The sequence below is a fragment of the Prenolepis imparis genome, unplaced genomic scaffold, assembly GCF_030444845.1.
Source record: "Prenolepis imparis isolate NDT839.2.m4 unplaced genomic scaffold, iyPreImpa1.0 SCAF_1, whole genome shotgun sequence".
Lineage (NCBI taxonomy): Eukaryota > Metazoa > Arthropoda > Insecta > Hymenoptera > Formicidae > Prenolepis > Prenolepis imparis.
In genome coordinates, this window is record NW_028141159.1 from 17396180 (window position 1) to 17413575 (window position 17396).

A 17396-nucleotide genomic window follows, 5' to 3' on the forward strand; every position below is an offset into this window, starting at 1 on the left:
TCCGCTCTTTTATACTTATATCTTTAAGATAGCTATTTCAATACATATATGCAAGAAAATATGATTAACACAAACAGTTGTATTAAAAATAGAGTATTAGAAATACGATACAAAGGTATTCATTCATACTTTTTATTTTTTTCATTCTCTAGAATTTATGCAGTTACACATTTTCAATTTTTTCTCAATGATAATATTAATTATGTAAGTATTTTAATTATAGAGATATAGTATATATTTTTAACAAACGAGAAGGATTAATGTAGTGATAGATTTTTCTCCATTAATAATTTGTAAATTTTGTGCAACTAAAGTCATAAAGAGAATTATTATAGATTGAAATATGGCGCGTATCAGGCGCCATTTTGAATGTATCGAAGACTGAAATCTACTCGCGATAGAGCAGCGTCTGATGGAGTAATCGGAGCAAAAGGATCCCTCTGTCCTGATTGGTCAATCGAACGCTACCTGCACCGACCAGATAGATTTACGAACGCAATGTTGGAGCAGTCGATTCGCGTCGACAGGCGTTATCGCACGCACCAAAGCAAAGCCACATCTCTCCGACCGCAATATCGTCGCGTCGGCCAATCGTGGGATCCTGCTCCCGGCCATAACGAATTGCGCATTCTCGGAGTCGGCGTGTCGGCGTCCGTGATCGTCTTGTCCGGTCGGTCGTTCGCGTTGGTTCGTTGGTTCGCTCGGCCCAGTTCGGCACTGTCTGCGCCACGAGCAAGTTTGTCGATCGCGATCGTGTGCTCGAAGTCTCGAAGGAGAAGAAAAGAAGGAGATTGATATCTCGCGAGGATAGACCCGGATACGTCACCGCGACGCGCGGAAGAGAGTGGAGAGTTACGCCTGCAACCGCTGCGGACCGCCGGTGTGACACATAGTTATTTTACGAGCTGCTGTGTTGGTGTGAAAAATGTTGTCCCCGCCGACTTCCTGTGCGATGCATGACTCGTAGCCAAGCGTCATTCGCCGTCATCCTCGTCGCTCGTGCGCGCCAGAGCGATTGAAACCCGCCTAGGACGCGGGTTCGCGTCGCTCTCGACGTGGAGCCTCTTTCACCAGTCAGCCATTCTTCCGAGGGATTCGCGTGTATACATAATTCTTCGTCCCCTAGAAGAGCCACGCGTTAACTTGGTGCGAAAAAGCGTAGGGAGCGCCAGTTGCCGAGAGTCGCTCGACGAAGAGGCGGACGTTTCGTCAGCACGAGTTAGATGATCAACATGGAAACGGACAAGATTATCGACGACATGAACACAAGTCAGCAGGTGAGTGAATGACTTGGAATGACTGGGCAATCTGTCCGCGCGACGTTTCCTCACGTCGCGAAAAAAAACTATCGCCATCTTGTGCCTCCTCGCGACCGACCGAATCGTCCGTCCGTTGACTGCACGTGCTTTTACTTCCCGAGATATTCGAGGTCAAACTTGAATCGTTTGAGAGCGTCGCGGGTGATTATTTTTTATATTAAACGAAGAAAGAGAGAGAGAGAGAGAGAGAGAGAGAGGACGGGAGGACAAAAGATTAGAATTGATGATCATCTAATACACCTTCATTACACCTGTTTATGCTTGTCAATCTGTGACAATTATCTATCTATCTAACGGAATCTCTCCAATTAGGAAGATCGTCTTATGCTCGACTTTCATGGCGAAATTATTTTCAGGCTTATGGTTCGCGTTTGACAAGTCGCAATCGCGCTCTTTTCGCATCTTTTCTTCCTCCTGAAAAATCTTTCAATTTCTTAAACATTTATTTTCTTCGTCTCCCTTTAAATACAGAGTAAACGGACTGGTGGTCGGGTGTTTACATGTCGATTGACGTGAAGGACGACGTGAGGTCTAGTTGTCATCACGCTTGTTATAACGGCTGTTGTTTGCAAATCGCGAATGCAAATCGCGCATTTCGCGAAACTCGCGTCCCCTCTTCTCTCTCTCTCTCTTTTCATTTAAATTCTGAATGACGCGACGCCTTTTACAGATTGTCGAGCGATCGTACGATATGACGTATATGTATACATTAGGTGTTATAATTGACATTCATTAGACGCCGCGTTATATATATAGATACGATATCAGTCGCGTAACGAGCAAAATAGCCAATCATGTTAATTGACTGACCGTGATTGACTCTTCATTTACGTCAGCAGGTTAAAGGTATCGATTTTTATTTCGGAACATTCGTAGAAAGATGGCAATTTTCGATCGGCCGGCTTTTAATCCCCCCTCTTTTTAACATTTAATTGCGTTTATTTCACATGAGAATAACGACAATAGAATAGAATATGTAATATCTGACACGATTAGCTAGAATCCAATTGTCTCCAGGCGCGCTATACACAATCGATGCTTTAGTTCTGCCCCCTCTCGTCTCTCGAGAGGTTTAGCAACCCCTCCTGGTTCACTTCCATTCGATCCGTCACGACTTTTGACTTGGTGCACCACTCTCCTCTATCCAATTTCTTCATTTTTCTGAGAGAAAAAAGGCGTCGACGATAATACCGAGAGTCTTGATAGCTGGTGTTTAAATTGATCGTTTTGCTTTATACAAGGATAAACACGCTCCTCGATTCTCGTCATACAAGGACAGTCTTTGCACGCACATGTGCACACAATCTCTCCTGCCTCATTAATTTCAGCCTATTTATTATTAAAAGAGAGAAGGGCAAATATATATGGATAATTAATTCCATCAGATCTTTTCATTATTTGAATTTTTTTTTAATTTCTTTAATTCTAATTTCCTTAGTTCTAATGTGACAATAATAATATTATATATACATATATGTAAGTAGACATTCGAGAGATAAATGAGACAAGAAATAAAAATCGACATTTATATACGTATATATATATATATGTATATATGACACGTGTGACATTTTTATAATATATACAGAGTGTATACTCCTGAGAAAAAACCTTGAAAAAACCTGGCATTTTCAGGGAATTTTATTCTATTTTGAAAAATCAGGAAATTCTCGTGGAATTTGATTGGGATTCAGGGAATTTTTTAAAAAATTACCCCTTTGATAATTTTACTTTTATTTACTTAAGAAACATATACCCAACATATTTTTGCAATATTTTAGTTTTTATTAAAATTTTATGTAATTCTTTTTATTGATAATCTAGTTTTAATATCAAGATTTTATGTAAGTTTTATAGAAAGTTGTTCAATCTTTTAATAATATTTAAATAAATTAGAGTATTCCTTATTTATTTAATAAATTTAATAATAATTTAATCATTATTTTTTGCTTTATAATTTTATTTTATATTTTGTATATTTTTAGCATTTACATATAGTGATATATCGCACTTTGTTATTGTCTAAATTAATTTTACAATTAATAAATCAATATTAAATGCTGCACCCTTGATAACTTTGCAATCGTATGAATAGAAAATATTAGAAAGCGCATACAATAAAGAAAACTTATTTTAAAAAATTGCATCTACAAATTTTTTTATTATACCTGGAATTTTAAATGAAAATAGCCTGGAAGATCAGGGAATTCTCCGGGAATTTTTTTACAAGATTTGAATAGACACCTTGATAATATATAAATGTCGATTTTTATTTCTTGTTTTACTAATCTCTCGAATGTTTACTTGCATATTTTGCTCGTTTGATCCTAACGTTCGCGTAACGAATATTGCAACAGATTGATCAGCAATTTAATCGCTCGTAATTAATCCATATGACGCGCACCTTGAATTTGTATATGCATGTATGTGATAGTTTCACGAGCATGTAGACACTTCTGTGGATAACGTACGCGATGACAGTCATTATTCTTCATAATGACATACGTTTGTTGCAACACGATGCACCGGAAGTGCACCTACGACTTTTTATCCCGCGCTTAGACGATGGTCCCTCCTACGCTCATTGCGTTCATAAATCATATCACACACGTTCCTTAATCTTCCTGTAATGGAAAATACGTGCAAAAATCTCTATTTTTGCGGATTAGAGAAAGATAAAATAAACACTATATTAATTTATACAATATACAAATATTTAAAGTTTTTTATAGCGCAAAATTGACTCAAAGTTTTATCCAAAACATATTCATCTCTTCTTTTCTTTCTTCTCTATATCTGTAATTATGAAAATATTTCGATTCATATATCTGGTTGTTTCTCGTTTCGATATAATTAGATCTTTGTGTAATTAAAAAAATCTATTTTCTAATATACAGATTAACAAAATACATTTGCGATATCTTAATGTGTTAATTTTTAATCTTAATTGACTCGATTTCTTCATATTTTTTAGGAGAGTTTTTCATAGTTGTTTAGATTAGCACATTTTGTAATTTCCGTACATTTCTCAGTGATGGATAATAACGATATTTCAATAGAGAATATCAACGGACGGGCTTTCAAACATCAGTCTGTCGATGATAGAGAATGAAAGAGAGGAAGAGAGGAACAGATTGCGATCCTTGAGCAAGAAGGTCGCGCGAATTTATCTACATACGTCAATATTCACGGATTCGGACATTATTATTCTCGAGTATATTAACTCGATGTAACAAGCTGATATTTCAAGTTGAATATTTCCGTAATCTTATCGTCAAATATATATGTATATCCATTCTCTTTCCTTTTTAGATAAATTAAAATCCGATCAATAAAAGCTGGAAAGCTTATGAACAGATAATGTAGAGAAGTCATTTTTCTAATTATTAATAAAATTATATTTGTCGCAGTTTTTAAGTAAAGGATGTTTCAATTTATTGCACAAGAAAAAGAAATGTAGTAAATGTTACTTATTATTATTCCAGTAATATAATAATGATTTATATAATTGCACATAGTTATGCAACATTGTAGCAATTTTAGAAATCAGTTTTTTGCACCGAGACTTTGAACTACTTTTTAGGAAGATTTTACTCTTTCGAAATTAACACTCTACACAAAATTCTACTTTTCTAAAATTTTATTTATCGTAACCATTCTATTAAAAGTTATTAATTAACTTTAATAAGGTTCCCAATGTGATAATATTTGAATCCAATGGGCTAGTGAGAACCAGATGCTCGAGGAAGAATTAATTTTCCTTGAAACTCGAATTAAGATTTATTTTTCAATTTCTTGGTATCGTATCAAGAAAATATTTATACCCTGTATACAGCGTTAATCAATTTCAAGAAAAATTAATTCTTCTTTGAAACTGACGCACTACCATATCCGTGTCTGGCTCTTACTAAGCCCATTGAATTCAAATTGAAAGTTATTGTCGGTAAGAGCATTATAAAAGTATCTTCCGGACACATGTTTGTTATACCATATAGGGGACCGTAGACTCCAAAAGGATATACACTTCCGTATTCAGTAACAATCGTTTCAATTTTATTCCGAGTCGTAATAATACCGTGAACACACTCGACAGGTCATCGATGTTAATGAACTTTATATGCGAGAGGAGATGACGAGAATAAACGTCAAAAAAGCGCGTTCATGATAACGGTAGCGGATCCACCGTTTCGCCATCCGCGAGTGAAGCGCGGTTTAGATTTTGTACACTGAGAGAATTTTCTCTTATAATTTACCCTGAAAATCATGGTAATCGTGGGAAAAAGAATTTTATGAGTTTATATCTAACAAAATAATATTTATCACAATAAAATATAAAACATGTTTGATTAATTTTACTAAACTTCATAGTAAAATTAATCAAACATATATTTTATATTTCATTGTAATAGATATTATTATTTTTATTGTGATAAATATTATTATTTTTATTGTGATAAATATTAATCAGATAAATTCTCATAAAATTCTTTCCATACCATATTATCCCACGATTACCATGATTTTCAGGGTAAATTATAAGAGAAAATTCTCTCTGTGTACCTTGCCTGTATCCCCATATTTACCACGAGACGGAAATCCATTCGTACGTCAGTGAGAGATAAAATAAACAATCAGGAAGTATACGTGTGCTGTGTGTGTATATGGCTGATTTAAATTTGCAGTGCCCTTCCGAGGCTTTTACGTAATGACGCGTGCGGATAAATCCGCGTGCACGAGCAATGTCAAGCGGGAGGTGTCTTTCCTTTTTAGGCCTCGTCACAAACGTTTTCGGTTTCGTAGCCCGAGATAAAAGAAACACTGCGAGAAATATCGTGATCTGACCCTGTACTCGTGGGATCGGCAACAGCATGCAAGAGATGGATTCTTTGTTCGTAATAAATAACACCTCTCTGTTTTTATTTTCGGAAGACTTTCACGAGAGAGAGATCTACAAGTATAAATATTTTCAAGTTATATATCTTATTCAGAAAATTTGAAAATTTTCCTTTCAAATGATTTAATTTACGATTTTGACCGTATATCATTTTAGGGACAATTATCTTATTTAAATGTTTGATAAGGTATCCTTCGGTTCCTTTCACAAAAGATAAATCGATAAGCACTTTTGAAATTCCTGGGTATCTATCTAGCTTCGAGATACTCGAATATTTGTGTGGTGTGTCAGAGTCCATTGTTAATTTTAATGTTCTCTTTACGCTTTCTAACGTCACGATCTCCGGCGGTCGCTTCTCTTAAACCTTCAGAAGTTGTCGACCTCTTTGTGCCAGAATAGACGAGCGAATTCACGGTACACAAAAACTTGTTTCACGATTCATTCCGCGAAACATCCGCGTACATTTCGGTCTTGCGACACTACACTTCCTTATAAATGCATTCAAAGCATTAAAAGACAACGATCAAGTTTCATCGAAATAAAACCTGCAATTGCCAGAGACAGGCAGTTTCTATTTAAAATATACTGAGAATATAAATACACATGTGTCGTTGATATTAAATAATCAATACCTGAAAAAAATTAAAAAATGGAATTGGAAAAAATAAAAATAAAATTAATAAAAAAAATAATATTAAATATAAAATAAAAATAATAGTAAATCTAAAGTAAAAATAAAAAATAAAATTAAAATTACATTAAAGAAGATAATATTTGTAAACGATTGCATTCTCATTTCAGTGTTTTATATATAGAAATATTGGATAATAAATGAATGTGATATACACGTGACAATGTTTCTTGTCGAAAATTGAAATATATCTCCTTAAAATAGATATTGACAGATAAAAATTTTCTATAAGCAATCGAAAAGGAAAGGAAATAATTACTTAAATTTAATTTCCCTATTCAGGACATATTCTGCTTTAAGAAATTCTTTAAAGAAGAGAAAGATTCGAGTCACATTTATTAAAAATATTGCACCCATTGAAACTTTCGAAAAAAAATGATTTCTATTCTCGACAGAAGAGAAAAGTCAATCGATTCACCAGTCAGCGGACACCCAGTGTATATTGTAGATTTTAGCCGTGGCAACAGGCACACGGGGACGACATCCAGGAAGACAAAAGAATCAGGAGAGCGTAGATTCGACACGAGTTCGCGATACCGTTATACCGGGAGCACTCGAAGCGTTTTCAGATGATCGCGCGCACCGCTAGGCTCGTCTCTTCGTGTTACAATAACACTATAAGGGACAACTGCCGTGGGATCTGTCTTTCAATAGGGGGGTCCCCATACAATAAAATCACGATCATAATATACAGTTCTCGTCCCAAGAAATCATCTACTTTTAAACAATCTTTTAAAAGATCTTGAAATACTCATCATGTAATTTAATATTTCGACAACGTGTCCTAGAGATGTCCTAATATTTTATGACGTTTTGTTTCTTTTTTCCAGGAGAAAGTGGTATTTTTTTAGTCCGAAAATAATGGAGAAAGTCGCCGTAAAATTCGAAATTTTTAGGTGTCGGATATATGAATTTCTTATATAAGCTTTTCGATCGAGTTTGTGTTCTTAGGGACGTATAAAGTTGCTGGCCGTTCGCCGTTGTTCTCTAGCCATTTCTGCGATGCAGAGAGCTCATAGTCTTCATTAACGAGTATTTAACGCGATATGGGTCTTTTATGATGGTTTTCACTTCCTGGGGAAGGGGAGACGCCGCGGCAAGTAGGTCAGGCGCGAAATATATACGATTTCGTATTATTCTACGCAGACTGCAAATCGTCTGCTGGTCTTAGACGTATAAAATGGGATTTTCTTGCATATCTCGTGTGACACATTTACATGAGATGGCATATATGACATACGGTTATATTATAGACAAAGAAACGCTCAACAAGGTATCCTAGAATCGTTCCGGAATAGCGAGCACGTATATAGAGTAGTTTCTTATGAAATTTTAAATCAATCTTGACAAAAATGTCGATGACATCTTTTTTCACGGCAACTTTTCGAAGCAGTTATACATCTTAAAATTCAATTCAGAATTTATATATTCATTGTTTAATTTTTTGTCCTCAAAGTTTAGTTTAGGCAAAAAATCCTTCATTTTTAGGGATTTATAATTTGAAAGATACAAGAAACACTTTTGCTGGCAAAGAATCAAATTTCATGAGGAATAACCATTTTTCACCGATTCTTGGATATCTTGTAGAAAATGTTGCGCCAGACAGAGTTGAGAAACAATGTGAAAATGCTAACAATAAGATTAACTTGGCATTTGCATAGTTTTTTTCCGCTTTTTTTGACAGTAAAGTCTTGCTCTCACACAATTGTGCGCGTTGAACATCTTCCTAATGTGGCATTGCTTGTTGCATTTGCGGATGCACTTTCTCCGCTCGCGTAAATGTAATCCATCGTTTATAAAAATACACTCGCCCACTCAGTTTCGCTGTGTTTGTATGTATGTGTACACCTTTCGATTCCGTGATAAATTCATCGCTATTCTGTTAATAAGCTTCGTTGCATAGGAAAAATTATGTAAACTTACGTAGGATGATGACGCTCAATCGACTGGGAAAAGCCTTTTGAGTGTTAGAAGAAAATTAATAATAATATATGTGCGGAGTATAAATTAAAAAGGAAGAATTAACTCTTAAAGAAAGAAATAATATTGCAAAAATCAGATATACATTAAAGAAATAAATCCATAATTTAATGGCATTGATATACGTGACTGTACGTCGTAGGACTTAATTTTTTTTAGCAAAACACAGAATTGCCTCTAGCAATTTGCCGTTCTGACGTTAAATACGATATTCTTGAAATTAGATTAGCACGGTAATGTGTTGGCATGGTAATGAATTGTTACATCACATTCATTTAAATTATCTGATCTAATCGAATTCAAATACCGGGATGATAAATAATTTCTGATAAGCACGAAATTTTGACAAGTTGAAAGTTATATTTGTAAGCAAAAAAGAACATTATTTTCTATCATATCCTCGCATATTATACATTTTATAATATAATTAATATATATATATATATATATAATTAATAATAAATAATATATAATTTTTATTACAAAAATATATATAATATTTTTAATATATAATTAAAATGTACGCGTTATATATTTATTTTGTCGATTTGCTCTCTTTGTTTTTTAAATAGAAAATTTTGTAAGCAAAAATATATGATAGAAAAACCTCGATAAAGAATATGCAAGGATTAGGTTTGATCAATACTTACGCGTTCTTACATTCTATTTTTATCTATACGGCAAGATGTTCTTGATGATATCCCTTGCGGCTAATATTATCGGACATTGGCGACAAATATCGACGATAAGATGACATAAAAATAGTGAAAGTGCAAACTGCTTTCTTTCGCGAAAAGTGCATCTTATGCGCATTTACGCCACGTGCCTGAATTTCTGTGTAAAACTTGATTAGTCATACTTGAATGGCATATGTGTATGTGAACAATTTTAATGCTACGTGACAATGGCATAAATTTACTTCGCGTATTTTGTCAACGTCACTATTCGTTCATGCAATCATAATTTATATTTGTGTACAAATCGATCACATACGCGTGGATCTTGCTTAATTTCAATTAAAATTTATGCTAAAATCTTAAAGCGCGTTTTTATTGAGACGATTATTCGCTAAAATTGAAATATCTGTTTGTGTATTGCTTGAAATGTGATCACGGACGATTATATGACATTAACGAGGAAAACAAGATGCTCGGCACAAACCAGGACGCACGTAAACGAATTAATTTATAAGAGCTATGAGATACGAGAGGTCAAGAACCCGGTACTTTGCTCTGTCTCAAGATACATCCACGATTCTAGCAAATGTACGAACTCTACATTTATCAGATCGCTTTATAAGTCGACGTGTACTTTTTTGCAGAATTTTAAAACATAGTTTACTTTAAATGAATATATATTGAAATAAATAGTTTACTTTGTTTTTCAATCATTATGACATGTATGTCTTTTCTTGTATCAATAATTTGTTGCTACCTGGTAATGTTTCCATAAGTGATATATCCACTTTATATTTTATTTGAACCGATCCGATACCTATGAGAGTTCTAGATAAGTTATCTGATGATTTTTGTAGAATTTGATTGGCGTATTGTGACTTTTCAGATTTATCTATATATTATTTCGAGAGATAAGTGAGATTAACAAGAGCGTCACGTTGACAGGAAATCGATTATCTTTATTTGTTCTTTCTAATGGAGGGAAAGCAATTAATGTAAAATCCTTGTATTTTCGTTTGTCTATCACGATCGAATTACAATAGTATCGATAATCGTTAGTTTATGAAAAAACAAAAAAGTTAAAAGACTTTAACTTCTTTATTCAATTATTTATATTTTTCACTAGTTTTTTTTTCTATATAGATTAACTGTTGATTAGTAGGATAAAATACAAATATTTTTATTTTAGATAAAATATTTGCTCTTTATTTTTGAAATTTATATTTCGCTAATAATGTAAGACTGATTGAGCTACACAGTTGACTTCATAATTATATTGATAAGACATATTTGTGCGATAACTTGAATATCTTGGGTATTTTTCTCTTGGAAATTGCGTATTCGAGCACGAATGCTTCGCACGATTTGTCGATTTCCAATGCATACCATTTAGGCGACTAATCGTGAAACAACAATGTATGCACCGATACGATAATGCACATTGTACGATGTGATATTCTTAGTCACATTTATTTGTGCTCCCCGATTACTCAGCATATCGGTGATATAGTAAACATAAATATCGTTACATGCGTGTATAAAAAATATAAAGGAATTCAAATATATATATATATATATATATATATATATATATATATATATATTACATTTTAACGATTTACATATATGATAATTGAACGTAAATAAAAATGTAATAATAAATAATGAATATATTTCTGTCTGATAATGAATATATCTCCATTAATTTTAATTTATTGTTAATGAAAAAGAGATCTACATATCATCATGTATACATTACATTCTAATTTTTCATAAAACGCGATGTGCATTTACAATATATTTTAAACTATATAATATAGAAAAAAGTGTGTGTAATTGTTAATATTCTGTTACAGTATCCCATGACGATACTGTATGATCCGAGTTGCAAAAAGGAACCATCTACAGGAGTAGCCACACAGTATGGACATGAAAGAGAAATTTGTATGAAGCTATTTGAAAGATGGAGTGAGCCGGAACAAGTGCACTTTGTCGAACAGCTGTTAGCACGAATGTGCCATTATCAGCATGGACACATCAACGCGTATCTCAAACCGATGCTGCAGAGAGACTTTATTTCACTTTTACCAAGTGAGTAATTAAATATTTACGCTTTATATGTCCAATATTTTTATCGGTCATATTCTTTAACAATATTTATGTATATCGTATTTCAACTTTAACAATATCGAGTATTTTACAGAAAAAGGATTGGACCACGTTGCAGAAAGTATACTTTCATACTTAGACGCTAAGTCACTTGTTTCTGCAGAACTAGTATGCAAGGAATGGCATAGAGTAATCAGCGAAGGAATGCTTTGGAAAAAATTGATTGAACGCAAAGTTCGAACGGATTCAGTCTGGAGAGGATTGGCCGAAAGGAGAGGATGGTGAGTAGATTTATGAGATAAGTTCTCGATACATAATGATGATGATAATAATGATATATATATGTGCATAAAATCTTTACAAATTATAATAAATGTATAAATATATTTATTTACATTTTTCTATGTATTTTTTCGCAGGATACAATACCTCTTTAAACCGAAACCGGGCGAGGCATTTCCCAATCATAATTTCTATAGATCTCTTTATCCAAAAATTGTCAAAGATATCGAAAGTATAGAAAATAATTGGAGAATGGGTCGATTCAATCTTCAAAGAATTAATTGCCGTAGCGAGAATTCGAAAGGTGTTTACTGTCTACAATACGATGATCAGAAGATAGTCTCTGGGCTCCGTGACAACACGATTAAAATCTGGGATAGAAATACTCTGCAATGCATTAAAGTGTTAACGGGACATACAGGTTCTGTGCTGTGTTTGCAATACGATGATAAGGCTATAATATCTGGTTCTTCGGATAGCACTGTGAGAGTTTGGGACGCTAATACAGGCGAGATGGTTAATACGCTAATTCATCACTGTGAGGCGGTGTTGCATCTTAGATTTAACAACGGCATGATGGTTACATGCTCCAAGGTCAGTTGAGAAAGAATAGTGGATTTTTATATATTTCTTAATCTTCACACACAATTCGCAGTTAGATTATTACTGATAATAAATATTATTCACAGGATCGTTCAATAGCGGTTTGGGATATGACATCGCAGACAGAGATTGCATTAAGAAGAGTTTTAGTGGGACACAGGGCAGCAGTGAACGTGGTCGATTTTGACGAGAAATATATAGTTTCTGCTAGTGGTGATAGGACTATCAAAGTATGGAATACATCTAATTGCGAGTTTGTGCGAACGTTGAACGGACATAAGCGCGGTATAGCGTGTTTGCAATATAGGGATCGCTTAGTAGTTAGTGGTAGTAGTGATAATACTATACGACTGTGGGATATCGAATGTGGCGCATGCCTACGTGTTTTAGAAGGACACGAGGAATTAGTGAGATGCATTCGATTTGATAGTAAACACATCGTCAGTGGTGCTTATGATGGGTACGTATATGGAAATCTTACATCTTAATCTTGATTTTAATTTTGCATTAAGTAATGTAAAAGTAACAATCATTTTAGCAACTGTATAGAAAATTTGTTATGTTTACATTATATACTTGGAGATTATTATTATTTATATAATTCTTATTTTTTTTCTTTTATAGAAAAATAAAATTAACAAATTTTATTTATGATATAGTTTTAATGAACAAAAACCCAAAAATATTTTAAATAATTCCATGTTATTTGTACAAGAAATTTCACATTGATAATTTAAAAGTGAACTAAAAGCCTTTTGCCTTACTTTATAATTTTTCAAACATGACGAGAAAAAATATTTTACCATCTAATTCACATTTATTATTGTATTACAGAAAAATTAAAGTTTGGGATTTGGTAGCAGCTTTAGATCCTCGTGCCGTTGCTAGTACATTATGTTTACGTACCTTGGTGGTAAGACATGTTTTTGTATTTTCTTTTATATTTATTATATTCATCAGTAACAATTTGTATTAAATTCTGAACAATTATTATTTTTTATAGGAACACACTGGACGCGTATTTCGTCTTCAGTTTGACGAGTTCCAAATCGTCTCATCCTCTCATGATGATACAATACTTATTTGGGACTTTCTCAATTACAATCCATCAAGTGGAAGTGTATGCAGCGGACGCTTACCAATGGATGGAGCGCCAAATCAAGCTGATACTAGATCTCCTTCCCGTAATACATAATTTTAGATCTCTTTTAATTTCGCTATTAATATGGCTTTTAATATATGTTAATTATCAAACGCAGGGAAGATAAAAATACTTTTCTTATTTGTAGCATTTGAGTGACGCATCAATACGGAGATTCCTTTATTGTGATATAATTGTAAGTATATTTTATCAATTATCTCACTACTGTTCACTAATAAAACTTGAAAATAATTTGGATATGGATATCAATAATTAACATTTTGAAAAAATTTGTTAAAAATGAATCGCAGAACTTGATTGCAAAATTTTATATTTTAGACAAGTGGTTAGTGAGTGAATCCAATGTGTTCACGATAATGTACGCAAAAACCGAAATGTCTGATGATGAGTGTCCAGTGTGAATAACAATTAAACAGTCATAGTGACATTTGAAGAAAAAACTTAGTCGGTCATTGACTTTGATTTATGGTTTGCTGGGACAACAAAATAAATTTCCCAAGAAATAGGGAAGTAAACTTCGACTGACTTTTCCTGCGTGAAACTATAAATTATAATTTATATATGCGCTTGACGCACTATGTTCAGGAACGAACAATATGTTTAAAAAAGCCACATAAATACATCCCATGGATGTAAACGATTGTCGTCGTTTGCTTTGGCCATATCTGGAATTCTTCTACGCTCTATGACATGATAGAAGCCGAGACCATTTTCCTAAGCTAAAATAAAAAATAGACTTACAATACGTAATAAAATGAAGCGTTTTTAAGGAGGCTGGGTACTACAATTTAAAATGAAACGTCAGATGTGTTATAGTTAAATTAATAATTTTTTATATAATTAATTTATGAAGTAAGAAAATATTGTAAAATGTTTGATTGGAGTACTTATTTTGTGTGAATGCGTAAAAGGAAATTGTTAAATGGCAGAATTATTGTATTGCACCATCTTTCACGAATAGCTGATAGCAAAATGCTATATATACCCACGTTTAGAATTGCAAACAATAATTAATTGTGAATATATAATAATTTTTAGTAGATATTTTCAAACTTTGAAGCTTATGTTATTTAAAAAGCGAGTAAAGAGTCAACAACATCTGCACAGCCGTTTGATACAATATCATTTGCATTTAAAATATAAAAATCATTACATCAAGATGTAAATATTATTATTATTATTCTCATATAAAGACAGATGTAGTGTGTGGTCCTAAAATAGCTACTAAAAAAAGAAAAAATCTATTATATCTTGACTATTGATCTCGTTTTAGATCATTTTATTCACATTTTTGTATAATATAGGTTTCTCATTTTTATATCTCGCTAAATTGTCAATTTGTTGAGAATGTATTGATAAGATTACTCCTCTAATGTTAAATTTTAATGATTTGGTATTTCACTGAAATTTCAAGAAATACTCTTTAAATTTAACAAATATATTAAAATATAAACGCAAATATATGAATAAAACTGCTATTTCGATATTTATAATTATGTATATAGCTGAGTATATAAAGTCCATACGTAGTTGAATAGCATGTCTATGAAACTCTCAAGTAGTTGTGATATTACGGAATAATTTATACTTTGCAATTAAAAAAGAAATATATATATATATATATATATATAATATTATAAATATACATATAATATTATAGAATTATACATAATAATATAATGCAACATTATGAAATTATTATATAATGTATATATAATATACAACAATATTACTAATGTCCGCAAAGTGATTAAGATTCCATGGTATCACATATTACATTGAGCGTTATCAGATATTTGATATCAAACAATGCTACAATCTTAATAACTATGTGAAAGTGAGATATTGCGAAGAAGGTGAAATACCGAATTATGTTTTGAATATGCGTTTTGTTAATGATTAGTAAAAATTCGATCTAATATAATCGCTTGTAAACATTTATCAATCAATAGTGGGTACAGAAGCGAATTGTCACGGAAAATAATACATATTTCAAGATGTAATATTTTAACCATTCAAATATTTCTGAAGCCCTACAATAAGATTTTCATTATAGAAGAAAGTATATATTTTGATTTCAATCACGTATATGTAACATTAATTTCGAGTTTTGATACGAGCTATGTATACAAAATATAGTTTACATATTATATTAATACACGTAAAAAAAATAGTAAGGCAGTATTAAATTAACATTTAAAATACAAGCAAAATTTCTTTACTCTTATAATGTACAGTTAAAAAGAAAAAGAAATGTGTAGATATATTACAAATATTTGTACACCAATTCGTTTGCGTTATAAATGTTTCTGTGTTGGACAAGTCGAAATGAGATAAAGATGGAAAATTAATGAATTGCACACGAACTGGGTACAAAGATTGTGATTTTTGAAAAATTAATACGATTTGATGGAAATTTTGTATAATTTTGAGGTATGTATATATTTATGTATATATTAGGTATGGGATTGTACTATATATATATATCGGTATGCAAAAAAAGCATACTTTTGTAGAGTATTATACGGTATATACATAGTCTTTGAGTTTGTGACTTGTTTCAGCAAGTAGGCGAAATAATAGTGATCGTAGTTAGGCATTAAAACGTACTCTTGCATTACAAACATTAATGTTCTCCATCGTCCTTTCACTATCTACAGATACGCGTATGTATAGGTATTATCAAAAGACATAATTGTGTGTGCGTGTGTGTGTTCTGTGTCTTCCTTATTGGGATATGGAAAAATTTTTCTTTTTTTTTGTCCTTTTTCTCTATGCTTAAATTAAAATCTTAGATTTTAGTTGGGACTTTCTATCGCATCTTGAATAAACAATACCGAAAACATCGCATCGAATTATTCTTCGACGAACAATCGAACGAAGAACACAAGTAATATGAAACGTGGAACTAAATATTTGGAGATATATCGGGCATGTTATAATTAAGACGTAATTAAGAAATTACGTAAACTTACACCTCATTAAAAACATTAAGCCACGCGCTGCGATTTAATCGTAGGATGTGGATATTTGAGAAACTATTAAAAATACCAGTGAAATATCCTTAAGAAGATATTGTGATGCTTTATTGTTAATATCGACATGAATCTTCGTATATGAGAATAATTGAATAGAGAGGATACAAAGGCTGTGCAAAAGCTATATTCGAAATATAATACCTACACAAGAATACTAGATTTTTTACGAATAAAAGGCCAATATTGTTATCCCGCCTTTCCCCCCTTCTGCATGCAATGTATAAATTAATCATTTTGTAAAATCGTGCTGCTAAATAATCCAAGTGTAAATAAGCATGTCAAACAAGCATGTAAATTTATTTGATTCTCTCAAGTATCATCATGTAATTAAAAATGTAGAGAGTCCCTAAAGAGATTAATTATTTGTGTCAGATTTTCAGCAATTTTATTATTGTTCCAAGTGTATTATTGACATTCCATAATATTCTAGTGAAAAATTTATTCATCATCAATAAGTTTTTGAATTAAAAGAGCTTTTTATGGCCTCTCGAAAAAGCGTCTTATATTTTATTGAAATGCGATTTAATTTAATTCGATTAATCTAATCGATTGCGCGCGTTTTCTTTTGCGCATAAACTATAATTATACTGTAACAATGAGATGGGAAAGTCGAACCTACGGAATCGACTAGCCAATACGAG

General features: G+C 32.4%; 1 protein-coding gene across 1 annotated transcript; it reads left to right on the forward strand.

The window, feature by feature from the left end:
- Positions 1-332: 332 nt before the first annotated feature.
- Positions 333-16917, forward strand: Slmb (beta-transducin repeat containing E3 ubiquitin protein ligase slmb). Its single transcript, XM_083034265.1, has 9 exons — positions 333-1277; positions 11418-11652; positions 11765-11951; positions 12090-12546; positions 12642-13015; positions 13390-13468; positions 13559-13739; positions 13845-13892; positions 14036-16917. Exons 1-8 carry the CDS (start codon positions 1224-1226, stop codon positions 13853-13855), a joined length of 1578 nt encoding a protein of 525 aa, XP_082890391.1. The 5' UTR covers positions 333-1223; the 3' UTR covers positions 13856-13892; positions 14036-16917.
- The last annotated feature ends 479 nt before the right edge of the window (positions 16918-17396 follow it).

Coding starts and splice junctions, on each gene's coding strand:
- Slmb (XM_083034265.1), top strand. CDS start 1,224: ATGATCAACATGGAAACGGACAAGATTATCGACGACATGAACACAAGT. Junction 12,547..12,641: donor TGATGGTTACATGCTCCAAG/GTCAGTTGAGAA, acceptor TATTATTCACAG/GATCGTTCAATAGCGGTTTG. Junction 13,469..13,558: donor TATGTTTACGTACCTTGGTG/GTAAGACATGTT, acceptor TATTTTTTATAG/GAACACACTGGACGCGTATT.